General features: G+C 42.8%; 1 protein-coding gene across 5 annotated transcripts; it reads left to right on the forward strand.

Annotated features, from left to right (window-relative positions):
* Positions 1 to 33: 33 nt before the first annotated feature.
* Positions 34 to 23,945, forward strand: PRC1 (protein regulator of cytokinesis 1). Of its 5 annotated transcripts, none has more exons than XM_004431961.3 (15): positions 34 to 189; positions 8,812 to 8,944; positions 9,179 to 9,301; positions 10,753 to 10,986; positions 11,065 to 11,235; positions 11,755 to 11,904; positions 12,216 to 12,363; positions 13,387 to 13,523; positions 15,346 to 15,441; positions 16,741 to 16,887; positions 17,094 to 17,204; positions 19,944 to 20,054; positions 20,659 to 20,835; positions 21,163 to 21,204; positions 22,775 to 23,945. In XM_004431961.3, the coding sequence occupies exons 1-15, from the start codon at positions 179 to 181 to the stop codon at positions 22,844 to 22,846; spliced, it is 1,863 nt and encodes a 620-aa protein (XP_004432018.1). In that variant the 5' UTR covers positions 34 to 178; the 3' UTR covers positions 22,847 to 23,945. The 5 variants fall into 5 exon arrangements, with proteins under 5 accessions (XP_004432018.1, XP_087285089.1, XP_004432019.1 ...); XM_087428963.1 differs by having other exon boundaries at positions 20,659 to 20,758; XM_004431962.2 differs by lacking the exon at positions 21,163 to 21,204.
* Positions 23,946 to 25,652: the final 1,707 nt, after the last annotated feature.

Consider the following 25,652-nt stretch of genomic DNA (forward strand, 5'->3'; position numbering starts at 1 on the left):
GGGCACCAATCGCGGGGCTGCTCCGCCTCCGGGTTCCGTTTGAAATTCCGCGGGGGCTTAACGGCTCGCGGAGCTGCGACCTGGAGCAAGATCGCTGCTGGTTGCGGTTGGTTACTACGCTCGGGTCCGCGTGGAGCAGGTCGGGGGCACCCGACGCCGGCTGCTTGGAGCGTCCGCCATGAGGAGAAGGTGCGGGTCGCGGGAGAGTCGAGGGGGCGCGGGAGGGAGCGACGCCTGTCCCGGGTGCGGGGCCATGGCGGGGTCCGAGAGGCCCGCCTCGGCCTGGGACTTGGGTGTCGTGTCAGCCCGCGGCCGGGCAGGGCCGGGGAGCGGGTAGCCGGCGCACGGGCGGCCGGCCCCGGCGGGGCGGAGACCTGGCTGGACCGCACCTTCCCGGCGGCCGCGGCCTCCCGCAGGCCCCCAGGTCCGCCCGGGCCGGGGCCGAGCGCAGGTGCTCAGATTCGCGGCGGGCGGTGAGGCCAGTCGGGCCGGTCGCCCCCGGTGCCCGCAGCGCCCCCCTGCCGGATCAGCGCCGGCGTCCGGGAGCCCCACCCTCCCGCCCGCCGCTCCTCAGGTGCTGCCTCTTGGCACCGACGGCTTATTCTAAGTCCTGAATCTTTTATGGGCAGGGCTTCTCGTTTCTCTCTAAGTTAAGCCGTGAAGCTTTTTTATTTATTATTGTTTTCCCATGTATCTGGACTCCAGTGTTAACATTTTACTTGAATTAGAAAGATAGCTTGTGATCCAGCTATTCCACTGTTGGGTATTTATCCAAAGAACTTGAAAACACCAATTTGTAAAGGTACATGCACCCCTGTGTTCATTGCAGCGTTATTCACAATAGCCAAGACTTGGAAGCAACCTAAGTGCCCATCAAGGGACGAATGGATAAAGAAGATGTGGTATATATACACAATGGAATACTACTCAGCCATAAGAAACGATGAAATCCAGCCATTTGTGACAACATGGATGGACATTGAGGGTATAATGCAAAGTGAAATAAGTCAGAGGGAGAAGGTCAAATACTGTATGATTTCCTTCATTAAGTAGTAGATAATAACAACAATAAACAAACACATAGGGACAGAGATTGGATTGGTGGTTACCAGAGGGGAAGGGGGTAGGGAGGAGGGTGAAAGGGATAATTCGGTACATGTGTGTGGTGATGGGTTGTAATTAGTATTTGGTGAACATGATGTAATCTATGCAGAAATAGAAGTACAATGATGTACACCTGAAATTTTTACAATGTCATAAACCAATGTTACTGCAAGAAAGATAGCTTGGTTTCCTTGCAAGTTAAGAAACTCCTATTAAGGAGTTTTTTTCCGAGCATCTTAACTCCTTCAGCCGTGCTGGGGAAGGAGTGTCCGACTTGATGTTGGGACCAGACTTGTCACACTGCAGCTTACCAGCCTTGTGACTTTGGGCAAGATGTTGCATGTCAGTTTTTCTCATCTCTAAAATGAGAATAGGGCCGGCCCTGTGGCTTAGCGGTTAAGTGCTCGCACTCCGATGCTGGCGGCCCGGGTTCGGATACCGGGCGTGCACCGCTTCTCCGGCCATGCTGAGGCCGCGTCCCACATACAGCAACTAGAAGGATGTGCAACTATGACATACAACTATCTACTGGGGCTTTGGGGGAAAAATAAATAAAATTATAAAAAAAATAAAATGAGAATAATATCAGTGCATAGGACTTTTGTGTTAAGAGTGATACAAATGTTAACCTTAATTTCTGAAAGTAGTGGGTGAAGCATTATGATGATGCATTACTAAATAATTTGTACTTATTGGTCAAACTGATTCCTGTATAGCTTTGTAAGGGTCATTGTTTCATGATTACTAATTCAGACCATTTTTTCCCAAATGCTTACCTTCGGGAGAATGGGAATTGAGTACCAATCACTGGTACCATTGGAGAAACAGATCTTGGTGTAGGGTTGTGGATTACAAATATCTTATTATCTAAAGGACAGCATATTTAAGCTGCTGTGCATTTAAGGTAATCATGCATTCTGAGGACTAGTAAAACCTTAAATGACATTTTACAGGAAACTTATTCCAAATCCATTAACAGTTTTAAGATTGTTCAGGTACCTTCTGCTTTCAAGAGAGTGAATGAACGGGAGAAAAAGTTACCAATATATCAACAGATATAATTAGGCTTTAAAACAGCAACTGGAATTACTAACAAAACCAGACTTTTGGGTAATCTGGATTTCAGGTATTCATATTTAGAAAGGACTGTGAGAAATAAGCCTGAGAAACATAATGGTTATCAGACTGGTCACTGAATTAACTATTGGTTATTCACTTCTGAAACAGGTTGTACAGAAGGAGCTTAACAAAGCTCCTTTGGAGGGCTGTTTAGAAAAAAATAGGACAGTGGATCAGTGAATGCCACCCAAAGGTTGGGAATCATTTAGAGGACCATTTGAGAACTTTTCCAGTCCAGTGACTTAGGTTCAAGAGACTGGAAAAATTGGCCCTTTTTACAACCTTTATGTCCTTGGGCCATATTCTTGTAAGCACCCTCAGTTTTCCAGTGATGTCTTATAAGAAAGAAATTTGCACCTTTTTGGGAATTACCTGATACCATTTAGCAAGGCAGTATATATAATTGTACCATGATAATTATTATTCACAGTGATTGTGCTGAGGCATCTTATGATCATACAACTTTTTTGAATTGTCAAGTTATTCATTCAAAAATACTTCTTGAATGTTTAATATGTATATATAAGGTGCCATGCTAAGTATTGGGGGTTCAGCAGTGAACAAAACTGACATCTCTGCCCTTTTGGAGTTTACATTCTAATAGCAAAAGAAAGGTAATAAATAAGCAAATCTTACATTAAATGGTAATGAGTGCTATGGAGAGAAATCAAGCAGAGAAAGGGGATAAAGAGTACTGAAGGTGTAGGGAAGGGAATTGTATTTTTAAAGAGATTGGTCAGGAAAGGCCTCCCTGAGAAGGTGATCTTTGAGCAAAGACCTCAAGGAGGTAAGGGGACAAGCCGTGGGACATGTTGGGGAAGAGAGTTCTAGATAGAGGAAACAGCGAATGCTAATACTTGAGGTAAGACAGTGCCTGGTAGGTTCCAAAAAGAGCAAAGCAGTCCAGTGTGACTGGAGTAGAGTGTAATAGGGCTCCAGAGACCTTTGTAAAGGCAGACAGGCAATCATTGGAGGATTTTGAATAGAAGATAGGATATGGAGCCTTGTGGCTCCTGTGTTGACACTAAGCTTAAGGAGGCCAAGGCAGAAGTAGGGAGATCAGTTAAAAGGCCACTGTAGTACAGGCAAGAGATGATGCCACTACTACCTGGACCAGGGCGGTAGCGGCAGGGCTAAGATTCTGGCTGTCTTTTGAAAGTAAGGCTAATGGCAGGAATGTAAGAAAGAGGTGTTAAGATGATATAAGAATTAAGTTCATACAGTTTGAATGTTGCGAAGAGTGGAACATTTTATTTTTTTCTTTGAAAATTGTACTCTCACGAGAACTGTCTCTAACTCGAAGATTGGTAATTCCAAACACCTATTTTCCAACAGGCCAAATAAGATTTGTTAAAGTAATAAACTCCAAGGGATGGTTAACTTTTTCATTATAACAAATTATGTGCATACTGCTTTCAGTTAGTGGCCCATCTGCTGGAGTTTAGAGGACCATTCAAATGTATAGCAGTCCATTTGCTATACAGATGCTTGTCTTGGTTTTGATTGGATTTGCGATCTGCACATTTTGTCCCAATCTCATGTCGTTTTATTTTGTATAAGTAATTTGTTTGACTAAATTAATTAGTAAACATATCATACATATGATATATAACATAACATAGTCACAAATAAAAAAAAACCTCAAATTATGTGTCAGACTTTTAAAAATAACAGCCTTATTGAGATATAATCTCCATACCATACAATTCACCTACTCAAAGTTGACTATTTTTAGTATAGTCACAGAGTTGTGCAGAGTTGCTGCAATCAATTTTAGAACATTTTCATCATCCCTTCAAAAAACCCATACCTATTAGTAGTCAATCCCCTTTTCCCACCCTCCTCCCTCCCCCTATCCCACCCCTAGGCAACTACTAATCTACTTCTGTCCATAGATTTGCCTATTCTGGATATTTCATATATACCTTTTTTTGTGTGTGTGTGTTGAGGAAGATCAGCCCTGAGCTAACATCCATGCCAATCCTCCTCTTTTTGCTGAGGAAGACTGGCTCTGAGCTAACATCTATTGCCAGTCCTCTTCCTTTTTTCCTCCAAAGCCCCAGTAGATAGTTGTATGTCATAGTTGCACATATGTGGGACGCGGCCTCAGCATGGCCGGACAAGCGGTGCGTCGATGTGCGCCAGGGATCCGAACCCAGGCCACCAGTAGCAGAGCGCGCACACTTCACCGCCAAGCCACGGGGCTGGCCCCTCATATAAATGGAATCATATGATATGTTGTCTTTTGTGACTGGTTTCTTTCACTTGGCATAATGTTTTTGAGGTTTATTGCCAAATACTATTCCATTGTATAGATAAATCACATTTACTTATTCATTAGTTGATGGCCATTTGGGTTGTTTCCACTTTTTGGCTATTATAAATAATGCCACTATAAACATTCATATACAAGTTTTGTGTGGACATAAGTTTTCATTTCTCTTGGGTAAATACCTAGGAATGGAATTGCTGGCTTGTATGGTAACTCTAAGTTTAACTGACGACTGCCAGATTTTTTCCAAAGTAGCTATAGCATTTTATATTTGCACCAGCAGTAGTTGGCAGGAATTCAAGGCCATTCATTTTACATTTATTGAACAATTACTGTGCATTAGGATCTGGTAAAATGAAGATAGATAACATGTGGTAGTCCCTACCCTTGAGGTTATGGTCTCCTGGGTTGGGGTGGGGGAATGACTGTGAGAAATCCCCAGCTGTCCAAAGGAGGTGGTAGCAAGTGGCAGGTAATGTGCAGAAGCATGATGGCATCAAAAACTGAGAGCTACACATGGTTGAGTGAGGGGCACTGTGCAGGGAATGCTCAGGAAGTTCAGTTGCTGGAGTCTTAGGGAGTGAGGGGTGGGAGGGATTAAGAGACAAACCTGGAGAGAGGTTTTAGAAGTCCTTTCCTTTGAAAGTGGTTGAACTGTGTTTCCTGAGGGCAGTGGGAAGCTTTGAGGGGAGTAGTTAAGCAGGGGCCTGATTGGATTTTGTTTTCAGGTGAATTTAGCTGTCCTGTGGAGATTGGCTAGGATGGGATGGGCCAGCCAGATGGAGGAGACTGGAGAGCACTCTGAAGTCGTGACCGTCAGAGCGGTGCCCCAGGCTGGTCTGGCTTAACACCAGGGTTCTGTATTCAGATTGAATGTTGACCAGAGATTAGATCCTGTAGCTTATTTTTAATGAAATGCAAAAAAAAATTAGGATTTTGATTTGTGCATTCTTTTGTCTTAAAATTGAAGTGCAAAGAGATTATTTGCCTGGGGAAGCTCTTCAGTTGAACTTTAGTTAATTGAGATTATATTAAATAAATGCCTTAATTACCTGTTAATATTTCTAAAATGAATGGAGTACAGTAAATTCTTTTAAACACTATTCATTATCTGGGTATTGATATCGGCCATTGGTATAGGCAACTGGTATTTGTGCAAAAGCTTTTCTTCAACGAGGACAGGCAACCTTTAAATTGGGATTTCTTGGCTATGTGAATATATTAAAACCTCTCGAGAAACTGATGTTGGACATCTAGGCTGGTTGGTGACTGACAGAACCAGTGAACACACTGAGAAAGAAAGGGGGCCAGTGAGAGCCTCCAGCCCCATCATTTGTAGACAGCACACGAAGAGCTTAAGTGACTTGTTCCAGGCCTCACGGCTGACTGGTGGCAAAACACTAGATTGTAGTTTGTCTGGTGTCAGAGTAGTCTCTTTGTTATTCAGTTGTACCAAAGAAAGGAGAGAAAGTCTCTGTTCTTTAAATGTTACATGAAGCAGACTAATGGTTATCATTTTTAAAGTAAACTTTTTTAAAGATAAAAAACAAAGTGCCCGGTTAACTTTGTATTTCAGATAAACAATGAATAATTTTTTAAATAAACTTTTTGTAATTGAATAATAACATACATACAGAAATGTGCACAAATCAAGTTCGAATTCAGTGGATTTTCACAAAGTCAGCACACGCCTGTGTAACCAGCCCTCCTCGTGCCCTCTCCCAGTTACCGCGTCCCAGGACAATGGCAACCACTGTCCTGACTTCTGACAGCATAGCTTAGTTTTGCCTGCTTTTGAACTTTATATGAATGGAATCACATTGTGATATATGCTTGCTTGCCTGGCTTCCTTTCCTCAGACGATTTTTCCTCCTCTTCGCCAACTTTTTTTTTGTTTTTCCACATTAGTTATTTCTCTCCCCTCCCCCTCCTTTTTTCTTTTAGATTTGAGGTATAATTTACATACAGTGAAACTGACTCATTTTACATGTACAGTTTGAATTTTGGTCATTGTATACAGTTATGTAATCACCATCAAGATCTAGAATCATTCAATCACCCGAAAAAAAAGTTTCCTTGAGCGGCCGGCCTGGTGGCGCAAGCTGTTAAGTGTGCGCACTCTGCTGTGACGGCCGGAGGTTCGCCGGTTCAGATCCTGGGCGTGCACCGACGCCCTGCTTGTCGAGTCATGCTGTGGCGGCGTCCCATATAAAGTAGAGGAAGATGGGCACGGGTGTTAGCTCAGGGCCAGTCTTCCTGAGAAAAAAGAGGAGGATTGGCATCAGATGTTAGCTCAGGGCTGATCTTTCTCACAAAAAAAAAAAAGTTTCCTTTTGCCCTTTTACAGTTGATCCCCTGCCCTGATGCCAGGCAACTAATTTGCTTTCTTTCACTATAGTTTTGCCTTTTTTGGAATTTCATAAAATGGAATCATATAGAATGTAGCCTTTTTGTGTTTGACCTCTTTCACTTAGCATAGTTCGACATGATGGTTGTGAGATTTATCCACGTTGCGTCTTCATTGCTGTATTATTCCACTGTAGGAATGTACTGTTTATCCATTCTGTTGATGGACATCTAGATTGTTTCTACCGTTATGCTATTATGAGTGGTGCTGCTCTGATCCTTCTTGTACATGTCTTTGGTGTATATGTGCACGTTTCTGCTGGGTACATGTGTAGAAGTGGAACTGCTGGTTTCAGCTTAGTAGATACTGCCAACAGTCTTTAAAGTCGTTCCAATTTACACTCCAAACCAGTAGTATATGAAAGTTCTCGCTTTTCTGTATCCTCACCAACACTTGATATTTGTCTTTTTAATTTTAGCCATTCTGTAAGTTAGTAGTTGTAGTTTAAGAATGTAGGGGAGGAAGACCTATCCTCTACCCACTCTGGGTCCTTTCTGGCTGGGCTACAAATTAAATTGACATGAGACAGAATAACAGGAGAAAATCAAACAAAGCTTTATCACATGTATACATGGGAGAGACCCAGGAAAAGCTGGGTAACTCTCCAAAATGGCGAAGCTGCCAGGTTAAATAGCATCTTCAGCTAAAGACAAAGGAGGATGTTGGGGGTAGTGGTTTGGGACTTCAGAGGGGAGGAAGGCAATTCACATGGAAATGGAAAAGCAAATGTTTGAGAATGTGGCCCAGAGAGACAGAATTTCGGTAAGATGGGCTTGTTGTTGCCTTTCTTATGACACCTATTTTACATTATACCATAGTTATCTCCTGGTATTAGCTCCTTTCTGGAACAAGCCTTCTATCTTAAATTCTTTTAGGCAGTTAGGGGGAAGGCTAAAGTTTCTTTCAGAGTCTTTTGAGCCTTTATTGTCTTCAGCTCGAAATAATCCACATACCAGAATGGCACATCTTGGGGCCACCTGCCCTGAGCCCCATCAAGAACAGCAGTAAAATTGTGGTAAATTGCCAGCTATTATATAGGAGCTTCTCACTAGCAAACTCCTTTGTTAGGTGGGAGTTTATTTTACTGACATTTTTGTCAGTGGTTTTTTTTCTTTTTTGTGTGTGTGTGAGGAAGATTGGCCCTGAGCTAACATCTGTGCCAATCTTCCTCTATTTTTTTATATGTGGGACGCTGCCACAGCATGGCTTGACGAGCAGTGTGTTGGTCTGCACCCGGGATTGAACCCATGAACCCCGGGCCACCGAAGCGGAGCACGGGAATTTAACCACTATACTACCGGACGGCCCCTGTGGTTTTTTTGTTTGTTTGTTTGTTTTTTAATAAAGGGATTTATAATTCTGTGTTATACTACCACAGGTAGAATTGTTGATGAAAGTTCAGATTCTGAGTATTCAGAAGATTGAATTTCCACGATGTAATATGATACTGAATTTTGCTTTGCCAGTGTTATGGTGTTTTGGGAGAGAAGTGTAGGGCGTGGTTAGATGAATTAAGCTGAACGCTTGTTTTCTCCTTGAGGCCACTGAGAAACTAGTTTATTAAGTTCCTTTATTATTTTTTTTTTGTGAGGAAGATCAGCCCTGAGCTAACATCCATGCCAATCCTCCTCTTTTTGCTGAGGAAGACTGGCCCTGGGCTAACGTCTGTGTCCATCTTCTTCCACTTTATATGCGACGCCACCACAGCATGGCCTGACAAGCGATGCATCGGTGCGTGCCTGGGATCCGAACCTGGGCCGCCAGCAGTGGAGCGTGAACCCGGGCCACCAGCCTCGGAGCACGCACTTAACCGCTACGCCATGGGGCCGGCCCCTATTAAGTTCCTTTAAATGCTGCTTTTAGTCTGGAGGCAGTGGCTCATGTAACTGGCTTCTCTCTTGCTTTTCAGTGAGGTGCTGGCGGAGGAGTCCGTAGTATGTCTCCAGAAAGCCCTTAATCACCTTCGGGAAATATGGGAATTAATTGGGATTCCAGAGGACCAGCGGTTACAAAGAACTGAGGTTGTAAAGAAGCATATCAAGGTGAGTTGAGTAGTGCTGGTCTTTTGCAGTGGGACAGGAATAAGACTGCTGGTGTCTCATCGGAGATAGCATATAGAAGTGACACTAGGATGTCAGAGGCTCTTCCTGGTTTTGTTTGTTTTTAAGTCCTTTCTTAAAAATTTGAAATTATGAAGGTTTTCGTGTTATTTGTTGGTTTGGGTTTTTATTTCCCATTGGCCCCCAATTTTTATGGGACTGTTTTCTCTCTTGTAGGACCTCCTGGATATGATGATTGCTGAGGAGGAAAGCCTGAAGGAAAGGCTCATCAAAAGCATATCTGTCTGTCAAAAAGAGCTGAATACCCTGTGCAGCGAGTTACATGTCGAACCATTTCAGGTACCTAGTAGGGTCTCGGGATCCTGCTTGGGTCTGAGATTTAGGAGGAACTTTGATTTGGGGCTGCAGGTGGAAGGCTTTCTTGTAGGGTAGGGGGGCTGCTAGACATGAGAAGCCTAGTTCATTAGTTCCAGCAAAGTAATTTTCACTTATGTAAAGAGTTGCCTGCCCTGTTGAGAGGTGAAGAAGCTAATAAGTGTTGCAATGCTTTTATCAAAAACAAGCTTTCTTTTGCTTTCACTTCAATTTGTAGGGCATATAGAAATTTTTTAACTCTGAGGAGAAGCTAGGCAAGATGGTACTATGTTATTCTTTGAAAGAAAATGAAAAGAACTACCTAGGAAGCAAAAATAATTAGTGATACAAAGGAAAGTTACCCCCAAACCTGCCTTTGTGGGTTTTTTCATACCCAGAAACTGCACATCACTGAACCAGCCAAAATGGCTACTTGAGAAGAAATGTCTCAAAAGCTGGATATCAGGAGAACGTGGTCAAGTTCAGAGCATGCCATGATTATCGTGTACCTAGCTGAGAGGCTGCTGTGTTGTGGTCCAGTGCAAGTCAGGGGCTTGAATGAGGACACCAACAAGGATGAAATGAATAACAGATGGGGCCCCAAAACATATCCCTGGTTAGAATCGGTAAAAATAGTATTGGGATAAAAAAATAAAGACGTATGTGGAGCTTGGGAAGGTAATTAGAATAGATGTGAGTGCAGGGACAGCACACTAGGGCTGATGTGCTACTGATCAAGTTCTTAGGTCCCTCTCCCTGTTACAGGAAGAACTGCCTGGATATCTAGGTGGAGTCAGCCTAGGAGGGAGACTGCTTTTAAAGGGTTAAGGATAGTTCATACCTGGCAGCCAAGAGCAATCAGGCAGACCATGACATCAGTAGAGTTCCTGGAATTAACAGAAATGGCATAAATATCATTGATTTTGGACAAATAGTTTCTTTCTTTAGACTTTTTTTTTTTAATTTCAATGTGAAATTTGGTGAGAAGTTAGGTGTCTATACAGTAGTCCCTCTCCCTTAAATTACATGATAGTTCTTAGTTCATCAATGTTGAATAGGACATATAATTGCCACTTTTTTTTTCTGTTTATTGTTAGGAGTAGAGCAAGGACTATTAAATTTTTACTGGTTAGGTGATGTTCTTAGGATTATTAGGTTGAGCATTTAGTTATGAGCTAAATATACCAACCACCCTATAGCTGATTTAGAGCAAGCTTTCCAACCAGTTTTCTCCTCTTGCAAAAGTGCCCTGGTACCTTTCCTTATTGGAGACCTTCCTTAGGGGACCCTCTTTGTGCCATATTCCGTTGGCCATGAGTTGACTTACTTGTAAGTTTAACTAAAAGTCCGTCATCCTAGCCTTCTTCCATTGTCCTTCTCTTCCTTGGAAGAAATCCACTTGGAATCTTAGAACAATGGTACACTGTCTTATACAGGAAGAAGGAGAGACGACCATCTTGCAACTAGAAAAGGATTTGCGCACTCAAGTAGAACTGATGCGAAAACAGAAAAAGGAGAGAAAACAGGAACTCAAACTACTTCAAGAACAAGATCAAGAACTGTGTGAAATTCTTTGCATGCCCCACTATGACATTGACACTGCTGCAGTTCCCAGCTTAGAAGAGCTGAAGCAGTTCCAACAACACGTGGTGACTTTGAGGGAAACGAAGGTATACCGCTTGCATTCATACTTCCTAAAAGTCAATCTGACTTGCCTCTGGGTATCTCGTAATCATTTTGTTTTATAGGCATCTAGGCATGAGGAGTTTGTCAACTTAAAGAGACAGATCATACTGTGTATGGAGGAATTAGATCACACCCCAGACACAAGCTTTGAAAGAGATGTGGTGTGTGAAGATGAAGATGCCTTTTGTCTATCTTTGGAGAATATTGCAACACTACAAAAGTTGCTGCGGCAGGTAAAGTCTACTCGAATTATGGCCTGGGATCTCCATAGTACCCAGCAATTTGAAAAAATGGACAGTTTTTTTCCTTCAGTCTTTTTTTGTTTGTTTTTTGTTTTTTTTGCTGAGGAAGATTCACCCTGACCTAACATCTATGCTAATCCTCCTCTATTTTATATGTGAGTCACCGCCACAGCATGGCTGACAAGTGGTGTAGGTCTGTCCCCAGGGTCTGAACCCATGAACCCAGGCCACCAAAGTGGAGTGCGCCAAACTTAACCACTAGGCCTTGGGGCCAGCCCCCAAAAAATCTTTTTTAATTCAAAATTTGAATCCTGATTCTTGGAGTTTGAGATCCTACCATAAAGATAGCCTTACAGTTTGTGGTCAGAAGTCATGAAAACACACCTCTTCACGATCTTGTAAAAGTGCTTATTCTCCATGTGGATCCAGACATTTCCTTGTGGGAGGCTGGAAGCCTAGCCTTTTTTGTGCTCCTGTCTTTGCTATAACCACTGGCTTTCCTTGCTACAGCTAGAAATGCGAAAATCACAAAACGAAGCAGTTTGTGAGAGTCTGCGAACTCAGATCCGAGAGCTCTGGGACAGATTGCAAATACCTTCAGAAGAGAGAGAAGCTGTGGCCACGATTATGACTGGGTCAAAGGCCAAGGTCAGGAAAGCGGTAAGAAACCCAGTGGCACTGAGTCGGCAGTCTCTGAGAGCAGAGTTTCTGTGTCAAGTCTGTCTTTACTGTTTCTGCCTTGAGCGAGCCTATTTTTAAGACAAGCGTCAGAAAAGGATGGCAGTAACCTGCTCATCTTCTCTCTTGTGTACATTTCTTAGATTTCTGGCTCCTATAGTATCATTGTTATAGAGTATTGATTTACCTCTGTGGCTTTGTGTTATAATTTTATTTAAAAAGGGGGAAACTTTTGCAAACCTATGTGAATGTAAAAGTATGATGAGCACCTTTAACAGGTCTCTTTGTTTCAGCTGCAATTAGAGGTGGATCGGTTGGAAGAACTCAAGATGCAAAACATGAAGAAAGTGATTGAGGCTATTCGAGTGGAGCTGGCTCAATACTGGGACCAGTGTTTTTACAGCCAGGAGCAGAGACAAGCTTTTACCCCTTACTATTCTGGTTAGTATAGAAGCGGTGGTCTTCATGTGGCCTGCTCACTTGTCTTTTACAAGTGCAGACACACTCACTAGGAAGTATTTCCTCTACTGAACAGATATAGCTACCTTTTCAAGCCATTCAGCATAAATTGCCATTCCTGTACAAATAAGCATTTGCAAATGCTGTTAGGAAACAAGGGCTCTCTTGATTTCTGAAGTAGTATGTCACTGTAGCCTGTAGTTGTGAAGCTTAAGTTTATTAGGTGCTTACTGTATGCCAGATGCAATTTCAAATCCTTAGCAATATTATCTCACTTAATCCTCATGTCAGGGCCGGCCCCCTGGCTTAGCGGTTAAGTGCGCGTGCTCTGCTGCTGGCGGCCCGGGTTCGGATCCCGGGCGTGCACTGACGCACCACTTGTCCAGCCGTGCTGAGGCCACGTCCCACATACAGCAACTAGAAGGATGTGCAGCTATGACATACAGCTATCTACTGGGGCTTTGGGGGTAAAAAAATAAATAAAATTAAAAAAAAAAATCCTCATATCAACAGATGAGGACACTAAGGCACATAAATGTTGAGCACCTGAGCCCAGAGGCACACAGCAGGTCATTGGCAGAGCCCACGTTTGAGCCCGCAGTCTGAGCCCAGAGCCCAACAGAATTCTAGTCTGACCTGAACTGAATATAAAGATAAGGCTGTCTTTACTAAATTCAACAAGTGTTTTTGGACATTATCTGTGACCCAGCCCTCTGTTGGGCAGGATAGAAAGGAATAATATGAAAGAAACTAAGACAAGGCAAGAGATGACACAGTTTTGAGAATCTTAATCATTTTAGTCCACACCCTAGTCCCTTAGTCCCTAGTGTTCCCAGGCTGATGGTGACAAACCTGGCTTTTACTATCCATGATGTATACTTATTTATTGTACCATTTTTACTATGAGGAAGAAAAATATTTCCATTTTAGGGGAAGAAGGATTTGTAAATTGGGATACTAAACACTAGAGGAATTTTTTAAAATGACTGGGCCTATATCTTGCAGAGGACTACACAGAAAATGTGCTCCAGCTCCATGATGTCGAGATTGTGCGGTTAAAAAACTACTATGAGGTTCACAAAGAACTCTTTGAAGGTGTCCAGAAGTGGAAAGAAAGCTGGAGGCTTTTCTTAGAGTTTGAGGTAGTGTCCTAGTTTTTGTTTTCCTTAGAGTACAATAAAGTGTTAAGAAAGCATGCCCTGTTTCAAGTCCGAGTCCAGTTTCCTTTACTCTTTACCAGGTTTCTAATACCCTGTCATTATCATTAAGTCTCTGAATTACTGCTAACCTATCTGTATTTGTTAAGTTTATATGCAGGAACATATAAGAGAGAGACCCAAAATTAATGGCTTAAATAAGGCAGAAGTTTCTTGCATGAAGAAAGTCCAGAGATAAGCAGTGCAGGGCAGGTATGGCAGTTCCACAGTCAGTGGGGTCCCAGGTTTCTTCATCTCATGGCTCCCCTACCACTAAGGGGTGGGCCTTACCTCAGGTCCAGGATGGCTCTAGAGCTCCCACCTCAGCATTTCAGGCGGCTTGGTAGAGGGAAGAACACAGAAGGCATTGCCCCTCCAGCCACTCTAAAGGCTCTTCCTAGGCTCTCCTCATAGCACCTCTGCTTATATGCCACACCAGCTGCTGGCAAGGCTGGGAGAATTGCTGCCACAGGTAAATTTGGGTTCTGTTACTAAGGAAGGAGAAAGAATGGATGTTGGGGAGGCAACTAACATTCTCTACCACTCCAACTTTGTCTGTTTTCTTAGAAAATTGCCTGGGTATTGGGGCACATTTTTATACTCTGAATTCCTTTTCTTCTGATAGACTTAGTACAGACAGGTTCCCACAGCATTTTAGAGCTCAGGGCTGGGACTAGGATGAGGCAAGCGAGGCACATAGGGCACAGAATTCAAGGAGACTCATTCTTGGGTTCATGCTGGTTCTGATAGAGCTTGAAGGGGCCTTCAGAGAACCCTGAGTTCAACTCCTCCAAGTTCACAGGCAGGAAACTAGGACTCAGAAGTGGCGAGAACTGTGTGAGATCTTACAGCTGTTTAATAACAGATGTCCTAGTCCTCAGCTACTCCTTACTTCTGATTGACAGCAAGAAAGAGTAGAAGTAAGTATCAGTCAAGAGCCAAATAAGCAACTGTTGTAGACATGGCAATATTTAAGAAAAAATGAGAAAGTAATTACCATCCCCTTTAGTTATCATTTATAAGCAGTCACCAGTCAGGCAGTCTGGAAGGGAAATAGAATTTCTTTACAAGCTTGGCTCCCAAATTGTCAAGATTGTTTCTAAACTTTTCTGATTATCTCCCTCTATTTTTGAGTGTATACACCTAATTTATATTTACAAGCTATATACTTATATTACTGCTCTGATATACTGTATACATGTTAGAATAACAAAAAATAGAAAAGAAGAATAAGAAGCCTAACATTACATTTTTTCCTTGTCCATTTTGATGGTTAATTTCATAAAAACCAGATTATCTATAAACTCCTTAACTGGGCAAACGCTTTAATTTAAGCTGCATTGTCTCAATATGCCAGAAGTAAGTGGGCAAGTAGGGGTGCCACCACCAAGCCCTCCGAGTGTAGACCCCCTCTTGTCCCTCTGCATACCTCATTTCCTGTAGGTGACACGTAGTCTTTTGACATCCAAACTAGGGAAGGGAGCCAGTGACATTGTGCATTAAATAGTGAAGCCTGTCTTAGACTTGTTAGATTAAAAAGGAAACAAGTAGTTTTCCCGCACCCCTGTGGATAGTCTTGCGTATTCCCGGGATGCTCACCCACCACTCCCCTGCCTTAGAGTGCCACCATTTCTCACTGCTTAGAGTGGATGGGAATGCAAAGCTCTTGGAAAGTCTCCTTAATGATACTTATCAGTTTATGAGAGCAAGGAATCATAGCAGAAGTTCTCTCTAGGGGTTTATGCTAATTAAAATGTATTTTTCACAGAGAAAAGCTTCAGATCCAAGTCGATTTACGAACCGTGGAGGAAATCTTCTAAAAGAAGAAAAGCAACGAGCCAAGCTCCAAAAAACACTCCCTAAGGTAATCTTGTTGCTAAGAGTTTTTGGTGCTTGGCTACAAAATACCTCACTTGTTGTATACCTTTTGCTTTGAATCATTTTGCCCCAAAACTCTTTCAAAGCTTAGGCAAAGGTCTATACAGGGCCTTCCTAGTATAAGCAACTGAATATCAAGGTTTATTAGCTTTCTAGGGCTGCCATGACAACGTAGCACAGACTGGGTGGCTTAAACAACAAAAATTCATTTTTTCACAATTCTGGAGGCTAGAAGTCTGAGATCAAGGTATCAGCAGGGTTGGATTCTTCTGAGGCCCCTCTCCTTGGCTGGCAGGTAGTTATCTTTTTGCTGTGTCTTCACATGATCTTCCTTCTGTATGTGTCTATGTCCAAATTTTCTCTTATAAGGCCTCCAGTCATGTGGATTAGGACCTACCCTAATGACCTAATTTTAACTTTACCTCTGTGTCCAAGTAAAGCTGCTTTCTGCGATACTAGGGGTTAGGACTTCCACATACGACTTTGGGGGCACACAGTTCACATAAGGCAAGCTTTTAAGAAAGTGCTGTGGGCTTCATTACTGTCCTCTATTTTAGTAATAATAGCATTTATTGAATTAAGTGCCACAAACTATTTCAAAGTGCTTTCCATTTATTTATTTAATTGTCACATCATCCTTATGAGGTTGGTGTTATTTCCATTTTTACAGATGAGGAAGCTGAGGCACTGAGAACTTAAGTAACTTGCCCACCTTTTCATAGCCAGTAAGAGGTAGATTCTAGATTGGAACCCAGACAGTGCTGCTCTTTTTTTTTTTTTTTTTTATAATTTTATTTATTTTTTTCCCCCAAAGCCCCAGTAGATAGCTGTATGTCATAGCTGCACATCCTTCTAGTTGCTGTATGTGGGACACGGCCTCAGCATGGCTGGAGAAGCAGTGCGTCGGTGCGCGCCCGGGATCCGAACCCAGGCTGCCAGCAGCGGAGCACACACACTTAACCACTAAGCCACGGGGCCGGCCCAGACAGTGCTGCTCTTAATGTACACTGCCCATTTAATGTTGCTGATCTTCCCCAGTGCTGCCTCCAGCTTAGTGGTCAGAGTCTGAGTTCTTGCCTTTTCCCACCTTGATGTGTATTGTGAATGAACCATCCCTAGGCTTTGATTTCTGGCCGCTCTAACCTGTACCCACGTGGGTCCAGCTACCTGAAGTTAGGCTAATGATGCTCTGAGGAGGGTGGGGTCATTCTTTGGGAGAATCATTTCATTTGGGCTTCACACCAAAGATTTGAAGTAATTAACATGTCCTTGTTTCTGGTCTCAGCTGGAAGAGGAGTTGAAGGCACGGATTGAAATGTGGGAAGAGGAGCATTCAAAGGCATTTGTGGTGAATGGGCAGAAATTCATGGAGTATGTGACAGAACAATGGGAGATGCATCAATTAGAGAAAGAGCGAGCCAAGCAGGAAAGAGTAAGTGAACACAATTTGGGAAGAGGGGCGAAGATAGTAATGTGAGCAGCCCAGAATCTGCCAGGGATTAAAGCAGCAGCCCATGGCAGCTCTTTTTAGCTCTGGGTGCAGAGACTTGGCACTAGATTTCTGGCCTTGCTTCTGTTCCCGTCTCAGACTTGTTCTCTTATTGTGATTTATCACTGTGGTTTCTGACTTTCACATAGCAACTAAAGAACAAGAAGCAGACAGAGACAGAGATGCTCTATGGCAGTGCTCCCCGAACACCCAACAAGCGGCGAGGCCTGGCACCCAACACACCAGGCAAAGTACGCAAGGTAAACGTGAGGCTTTGTGAACCACTGCTGATGAGGGGTTGTTGAGGCTAGGGCTCTGGGCTGTCTCTTGCCTTCTCTCCTGCAGAAATGGGAAAGGGCTTTTCTGGCCTTCCAGGTTGAGTCCAGTTGAGAGGGTGAATGGAAGAGTGCAGTTTAATCCTGAGTAGAGACTTGATAGCAGTCTCTACAGTCAAGGAGTGGCCAGCTTTGATGTGTGCCAGTTGTTGAGTCCTTGGATTAAACTTAGGGGGGGCCAATACTTGCCAACATTCTGCAATGGTAAACCTTCAGAGGTTCATCCTATAATTCTGACAAGTGACTATGGTACTATGTGAAAGAGGACTTGCATGTTTTGTAAGTGGAATACTTAATACTCCTTAGTCTCTAGAACAGGAAATTGGGAGTTTTTTCTTTCTTCTTTTTTTTTTAGTTTTTTCTTTGATAAATGAAGTGAAGCATTATTTCCCTTTTCCCTCCTCAACTCATGTTTTGTAACATAAAATGCTTAAAAAATCATCTGTAATATAACTCTAAGAGAACCATTGAGAATATTTTTCTTTTTAAAAAAGTTTTTCAAAATAATGTATTTTTACAAAATAGAGATCATATTATAAGTTTGATTTCTGCCTTTTTGGTATTGGTTGTGAGTTTTTTGGTTTTTTTTAAATTTTTTATTTATTTTTTCCCCCAAAGCCCCAGTAGATAGTTGTATGTCATAGTTGCACATCCTTCTAGTTGCTGTATGTGGGACGCGGCCTCAGCATGGCCGGACAAGCGGTGCAACGGTGCGCGCCCGGGATCCGAACCCGGGCCGCCAGCAGCGGAGCGCGGGCACTTAACTGCTAAGCCACGGGGCCGGCCCTGTGAGTTTTTTTTTTATAGCAGCAAACTTTCTTCAAATACGTGCTTATTATTAGCTGTAGAGTCGATCCTCTTGACACACTGTCATTCATTAAACTAGTTCCCTATTGTTTGATGTTAGGTAGTTTGTCACATAATTTTTTATTACGAAAATAAACTTTTAAAAACATAACACTAAAATTCAATTCTAGAAAGGTTTGTTTTAATTAAAAGTTTGGGAATGTCTGCTAGACGCTGAGAATACAGAGATAAGTGAGCCAGCCCTTGCTCTCAAGAGGGCTGTATTCAGACACTTCTGAAGTCCTGGCTGCACTCATCCTTCAGTCTGTGCACCCAATGGGTTGTAATAATGTCTGCTTCCAGTGGCAGTGCCTCTTGTTAGGGTGGCTCCCGTCCTTGCCAAAACGTGATAGAAATCTTGACTTTTAAATTTTTGTCTTTTTGATGGGTATGAAGTAGTCTCTCATGATTTTAGTTTCTATTTCCCTAATTACTAATGAAGTTGAACCTTTTGCCATGTTCATTGGCAGTTATGTCTCTTGTGTAGCTTGTCTTTTTACTCTTTATTGTGTTTTGTTAATGAACAGAAAGTTCTTAATTTTTAATATAGTAAAAATGTTTTCAATCTGTTTTCTATATGGCTTGTACTTCTTGTACCTTGTCATTAAGCCATCCATGACCTGAAGCCATACAAACATTTTCCTATGTTGTATTTCCTAGTTTGTGTCTTGTATTTTAATAGTTTTGCCATTCCATTTAAGGCTTTTAATCCACCTCGAGTTTTTTTAATTAAAAAAATGTTTATAGCTTTATTGAGTAAAATTGACACAATATTTAAAGTGTATGCTTTAATAGGTTTGGTATATGTATACACCATGAAATCATCACTACAATGGGTGCAAGCAGATTAAGCAGACAATGATCATATCCATCGCACCCAAAGTTTCCTCCTGCCCCTTTGTATTCCTGTCCTCTTCCCTTCCCCCACCCCTTCCCTTTCCTCCTTCCCCCTTATCCCCTGGCAACCACAGATTTGCTCTGTCGCTATTGGTTTGCATTTTCTAACATTTTACATAAATAGAATCATACATTACATATTCTTTTTTGTCTGGCTTCTTTCATTTAGCATAATTTTTTTTGAGATTCATCCATATTGTTGCACGTATCAGTAGGTCAAGACTTTTTATCGTTGAGCAGTATTCCATTGTATGACTATACCACAATTTGCTTATCCATTTGCCTGCTGATGGATATTTGGCTTATTTCTAGTTTTTTGGCTTTTTTCTATTTTTTTTGGCTATTTCAGATAAAGCTGCTATAAATATATATATATTTTTTTGTGTGAGGAAGATCAGCCCTGTGCTAACATCTGCCAATCCTCCTTTTTTGCGGAGGAAGACCGGCCCTGGGCTAACATCTGTGCCCATCTTCCTCCACTTTATATGGGACGCCACCAGAGCATGGCCTGCCAAGCGGTGCATCGGTGCATGCCCAGGAGACGAACTGGCGAACCCCGAGCCGCCGCAGCGGAGGGCGCGCACTTAACTGCTTGCGCCACCGGGCCGGCCCCAAAGCTGCTATAAATATTTATGTATTTGTATGGATATATGCTTTCATTTCTCTTGGGTAAATACCTAAGAGTGATATGGCTGGGTCATATGATAAGTGTCTGTCTAACTTTGAGAAACAAAATGGTTGTACCAATTCACAGTTCATCTGCTGGACAGAAACAGGCTTTGAACACTTTTCACAGGTTTCCTCAAAGCTATTCACCATGTAAACCCATCTTTCTTAGACTGCTTTCCCTTCTCGTTTCTCTGTAGTGTAGGGATGGGTTGCTGAGCACATTCTCACATCAGTCGTCTCTGTTCTTCTTAGCTGAACACCACCACCATGTCCAATGCTACGGCCAACAGTAGTATTCGGCCCATCTTTGGGGGGACGATCTACCGCTCCCCTGTGTCTCGACTTCCACCTTCTGGCAGCAAGGTTAGTATGCTCTGTGTGCAAGCAGATCCCTGACACTGTCCCAGCCTGTTTACCCAGGGCCCCCACCTATCTGTTCCAGTTTCTAAGATCCCTGGATTCAGTTATCACCAAGATGCTGAGTTGACAGACGTAAGCTAGCTAATCTGTCAAAAAACTACATGAGAAAGAAGAGAATGGTCATTCTAAGCCCCACTAGCATCATGGGAAGCACTGAGATGTGACTGGGAAGCTGAAGATCAGGTGATGGTGTCCGTAGGCTCAGTTTAAAGCCTAGTCTTCAGTTGCTGCAGAGCAAGGTCCCTGCATGTGGGTTCCATCCAGCCCAGTGACACTGGATCACTAGGCACAGTTGGGTACTCTTGAATAGGTGGGGAGTATGTGCTAAAATGTGTTCAGTCTTTGAAGTATTTTACAGACTCTGCTCAAGATAGGTGTTCTGCAGATCATTTAGAATTTGCATTTTTTTAAACCAGAAGTATAGGATTACATACACATAAATAATATAAAGATGGTATCAGCCTTTGACAATTTTCATTTGTGTGTGTGTGTGTGTGTGTGGTCATTATAAGGATGATACATTGATCTATCTTTCCTTTCTCTACAGTCAGTCATCACTACCACCTGTTCAGGGAAAAAAACACCCCATGCCGGTAGGCATGGAGCCAACAAGGAGAACTTGGAGCTCAATGACAGCATCCTGAGTGGTGGGTACCCCAACTCGGCCCCCCTCCAGCGCAACTTCAGCACTAATTCTGTTGCCAGCACCTATGCTGAGTTTGCGGTAATTCACCTTTTCTAATATCTACCAGTCTCTGGGGAGCACACAGTTGGGGCAGAGTGGGTGTCTTCCCAAGGGCACCCAGGCTGTTAGTTAGGATGGTCCTTTGGAGGCTGAGAATCCCTTTCCTGCCTTGACCATGGCATGGGGTGAGGGGGATTTAAGGGGAGTATATAGGAAGGACGTTGGCAGCAGCAACTAGACATTTAACTTGGATCCTTCTGCTTAAGAAATACCATTCCCTGGCTGCAGGAGGTGACCCTTCTAATCAACTGCCCTGGTGCTCTCTTGGTGGAGTTCTTGGTAATTGTCTTAATTCTTTGTTCTTAGAAGGATCCGTCCCTCTCTGACAGCTCCACTGTTGGGCTTCAGGTCTGTATGGCAACCCCTGCATGTCCCGTGTCCCTTTTCCAAACTGATCTGTCATCTGCTGGCTTCATTCCCATCTGGGCACAGGGCTACACTAACCAATAATCTCAGCTATACTATCATAGAACCTTTTTTACAAAGGAAGCAGAAAATCCTAATACAGACTTCAAAAATAATAAATATCTGGCTTAAGTTCCAACAGACTGACTAATTTGCTGATTAACAAGAAAACTTGTTCAGACTTGAATTGGATTCTCAGCCCCACCTAAAGTCAGGCAAAGTTTTTTTATCATGTTATTTGACAGCTGAAAACCTTCACCCTCCCCGATTGTGACATCAAAGGCCTCCAATGTGCTGGAAAGAAGAGGCCCATCACGTGGGGAGGGGTGCCCCAGCTGTGTGCTGCCTGTGAGGTCCTTGGCCTGTGTGCTGATTATTTCCTGGAGTATACGCCTTACTAACTCTTCGGGGCTGAATCACCAACTTTATGTCTACTCTGAGCTAGCCAACACTCATCTCCTTGCCTTTGCCTATTTCTACCACATTGAGCTGTGAAAGCAGATATGAGGCACTGGAAGAAAGGAATTTTTCCAGAATGTTCTTCAGTGCCTAGTAACCTACTCCATATTTACTAACACTTAACTGTAGTGCCCTTTACTTAACCATGTGTGTTCCCTCTTCCCTCAGTATCTTCCTGTTGAGAGGTAAGGCTGCTCCTTACCCTTGGGGGGCTATTGAGTTAAAGCCTAGGGTGCCAATTCTCCTGTTGCTGCAGTGATAGAGAATGGGACAGTTGCTCATGGCTACAGCTCGTTTTGAGCATTGAAGCTAGCTTCATATGCTGGCACTTTTTTCAAATTACATGACTGATGTGGTTCTACCTATAGAAGTGAGTGCATGTCACTCTGGCTAGCTGATTGCTGGACAGAGGGTCCAGCTTTCTCTTTTTTGCTTGCTCACCCAAGCCCTGTTTCATCCACTTGGGGCTTAAATGTATCTGCTTGTCTCTCTGGGTAGGCCTAGAGAGGTTCATCTGGTTTTGGTTGCTATGACTCCACCAGGCAGCACCAAAGCCAGTAGACTAACTGCTACTAACAGCTATCTTTCTCACAGGTCATTCATGCTCTATCTTCTGCTTCTATACCATGTGCTCCAGCATGAGATCAAATCACCAGCAGGTTACAAGGCCCTCAGCCCCAGGGATTGGTAGATATATAGTCTGGCCCACTGTTTTATAAAGGGCTTAAAAGACCAAAGTTTGTTGCCTACCTAGCTTGACAACTCAGAGTATTTTGTGAAGTATAAGGGATTTCTCTTCTGTGAGGTTTTGACAGGATGGACTGGCTGAGGAAAGGGGTCAAGGGTATATGTGCACATGCTTAATCTGTGACTAACAGAATGGTGTTCAGAGTCCCTCACCTTCTGTTCCTAACACAGCTTGTGCTGGGCTAGGGACCTCTGTCTCAGAGAAACAGCCCTCAGGGGACCTTATGCTGACACTTACCTATGCTTACAAGGGCGGGGCATGCATGAGAGGGCAGTATTGCCACTGATGTTATTTATTTTTCAACAGCGAGAACTTTCAAAGGCTTCCAAATCTGATGCTACTTCTCGAATCCTCAATTCGACCAACATTCAGTCCTGAGAAGCCCTGATCAGCCAGCTGTGGCTTCCTGTGCCTAGACTGGACCTAATTTTGTAGGGGTGGTTTTAATTTTTCTTCAGTTTAGGTGTCCTTGAAGCCCTGGAGAGGTCCCATTACCATGGGCCTAACTTACAGAAGTAAATGTGTTACAGATGAAAGTCCATCGTAGGCTTAGTGGGTCCTTAGAGACTTGGTTTTATTTTGATTCAGGAAACACATTAAAACTTATTTCATAGCAGTAAGTGCAAATTTTAGCATATGGAACCTAATTTCTTTCTCTACCCCATAATTCCACTTGCTAAAGCACAATCAAGGGCTTGTTCTATTTCACCATTGTATAGTAAAATGATTGACTATGCCCATCCTTGGGGTATGGGACATGAAGTAATTTTGGCTTGTATACTTATTAGCAATTAATATCTTTTTTGTTTAGGGATGTTCAATTAATGCTATAGCTATGATAGCTTTGCTCTCACCTAAAGGCCTGTCCCTACTACACAGGACAGCCTTCCACCTGATGAGGATGTCTGTGTGTTACAAGTTGAGATGGCCTGAGGTACTGCCAAAGAGGTGATGGGGAGGCTGAGAGCTCCTGTGTTACATTGTGTATAGTTCTGTTATATAGTGCAATGCCCTTGGTGGGGGTATGTGTATATGAACACACATGCTTGTCTGAACTCTGTGTCTTCAGTTTTTCTCTGGTTCCAGTCCCCCCATCCCTGTACCCATTTTGCCTGAGTTCATCTACCCCCTGCAGTTGCCAGCCAGGTTGGCACGCTGTTTGGATGGGTTGGGCCATTTCTGTCGTGGAGATCTGGAACTTTGCACATGTCAGTACTGGGGAGTTGTTCCTGCTGTAGCATCCACGATGAGGCTCCTTTACCTATCCTGTCGATCACTACTGCTCTCCCCAAAGCACTATTTATTCTTACTCTGTCTGCGCCAGTACTACTGTCAGCACATTAAATGGTTCTCAAAAGCTTACCAGTGTGGACTTGATCTGTGTCAGCCATGCTGCTTAGTCATACGTATACAGGTCCTGTTTTTAAAATATAACTATATTCTTAAAAATAAAGTGTGTATTTACATTTCAAAAAGATACATTGTGGCGCTTGGTTTTTTTCCCCAAATCACTGTTTGGTTGGTTTGGTCTGTGGAAAACAGAATAGACTAAAAGAACATATGAGAAATTTTTAGTCGGGGGTGTGTTTTGTATATTCTTTTGTGCATTTCTTCATTTAAGAACATCTTTTATTCTGAGAGAAGTTTTTTGTGAGAAATAAAAAACCTAATTCCTAATGTATAAAGGGGCTGAGGTAATATTAGGAAACTTCTGGTTTCATTGCTATTTATCATTAATAGGACTAGCTTCAATGGGGTGTGGCTGCCTGGCTTTTTAACAGCCTTTATTTTTATTATAAAATAAACATATTTAAAGTGTATACTTTGATACATTTTGACATAGTTACACCTGTGAAACCATCACCACAATCAAGTTACTGAACATACCTGTCACCCCCAGAAGTTTCCTCCTGCCCTTGATAGGTCTTTCCTCCCAGCCCCACCCCAGCAACCACTGATTTGTCTGTCACTATAGAGGAATTGGCATTTTCTAGAGTTTTGTGTAAATAGAATCATATAGTATGTATGCTTTTTTGGTCTGGCTCTTTGACTATTTCATTATTTTGAGACTCATCCACATTGTTGCTTGTCTCCATAGTTCATTTCTTTTTATTGTTGAGTCATTCCGTGGTATGGATATACCAGTTTATTCACTTAAGTTTATTCACATTTGGGTTGTTTGCAGTTTTTGGCTATTAAAAATAGAGCTGCGGGCCAGCCCAGCGGTGTAGCAGTTAAGTGCACGTGTTGTGCTGTGGTAGCCCAGGGTTCGCAGGTTCGAATCCTGGGCACACACGGATGCACCGCTTGTCAGGCCATGCTGTGCCAGCATCCCATGTAAAGCAGAGGAAGATGGGCACAGATGTTAGCCCAGGGCCAGTCTTCCTCAGCAAAAAGAGGAGGATTGGTATCAAATGTTAGCTCAGGGCTAATCTTCCTCACACAAAAACAAATAGAGCTGCTATGAACATTCATATACAAGAGATATATGTATATTTTTTCTTTTGAGTAAATACCTAGGAGGAGAATGGCTAGATCATATGTATGGTAAGTGTATGTTTAACTTTTTAAGAAACTGCCAAACTGTTTTCTGAAGTTGTTGGACTATTTTACAATTATTTATTTATTTTTCCCCAAAGCCCCCGTAGACAGTTGTCTGTCATAGCTGCACATCCTTCTAGTTGCTGTATGTGGGACGCGGCCTCAGCATGGCCAGAGAAGCCAGTGTCGGTGCACGGCCGGGATCCGAACCAGGGCTGCCAGCAGCGGAGTGCGTGCACTTAACCGCTAAGCCATGGGGCCGGCCCATGGACTATTTTACATTCCCATCAGTAATGTGTATGAATGTTTCAGTTTCTCCACATTTTCTCCAACACTTGGCATGGTCAGTCTATACAATTTTAGCCATTTTAGGAAATTTGAAGTGGTATCTTGTGGTTTTAATTTGCATTTCCCTAATGACTAATCATGTTGAGCATCTTTTCACATGCTTATTTGCCATCCTTCTTTGGTGAAGTACCTGTTCACTATTTTTGCCCATTTTAAAAATTAGGTTGTGTTGAGTTTGAGAGCTCTCTATTCTGGATACAAATCCTTTTATCAGATATATGTTTTGGAAAGATCTCCTGGTCTTGGCTTTTCCTTTCATTCTTTTAACAGTGTCTGAAGAGCAGAGGCTTAATTT

The sequence above is a fragment of the Ceratotherium simum genome, chromosome 3 (genome assembly GCF_057802395.1).
Source record: "Ceratotherium simum simum isolate JZ-2026a chromosome 3, ASM5780239v1, whole genome shotgun sequence".
NCBI classification, from domain to species: Eukaryota; Metazoa; Chordata; class Mammalia; order Perissodactyla; family Rhinocerotidae; genus Ceratotherium; species Ceratotherium simum.

Coding starts and splice junctions, on each gene's coding strand:
- PRC1 (XM_087428962.1), top strand. Junction 15,442..16,740: donor TCCAAAAAACACTCCCTAAG/GTAATCTTGTTG, acceptor TTCTGGTCTCAG/CTGGAAGAGGAGTTGAAGGC. Junction 16,888..17,093: donor AGCGAGCCAAGCAGGAAAGA/GTAAGTGAACAC, acceptor ACTTTCACATAG/CAACTAAAGAACAAGAAGCA.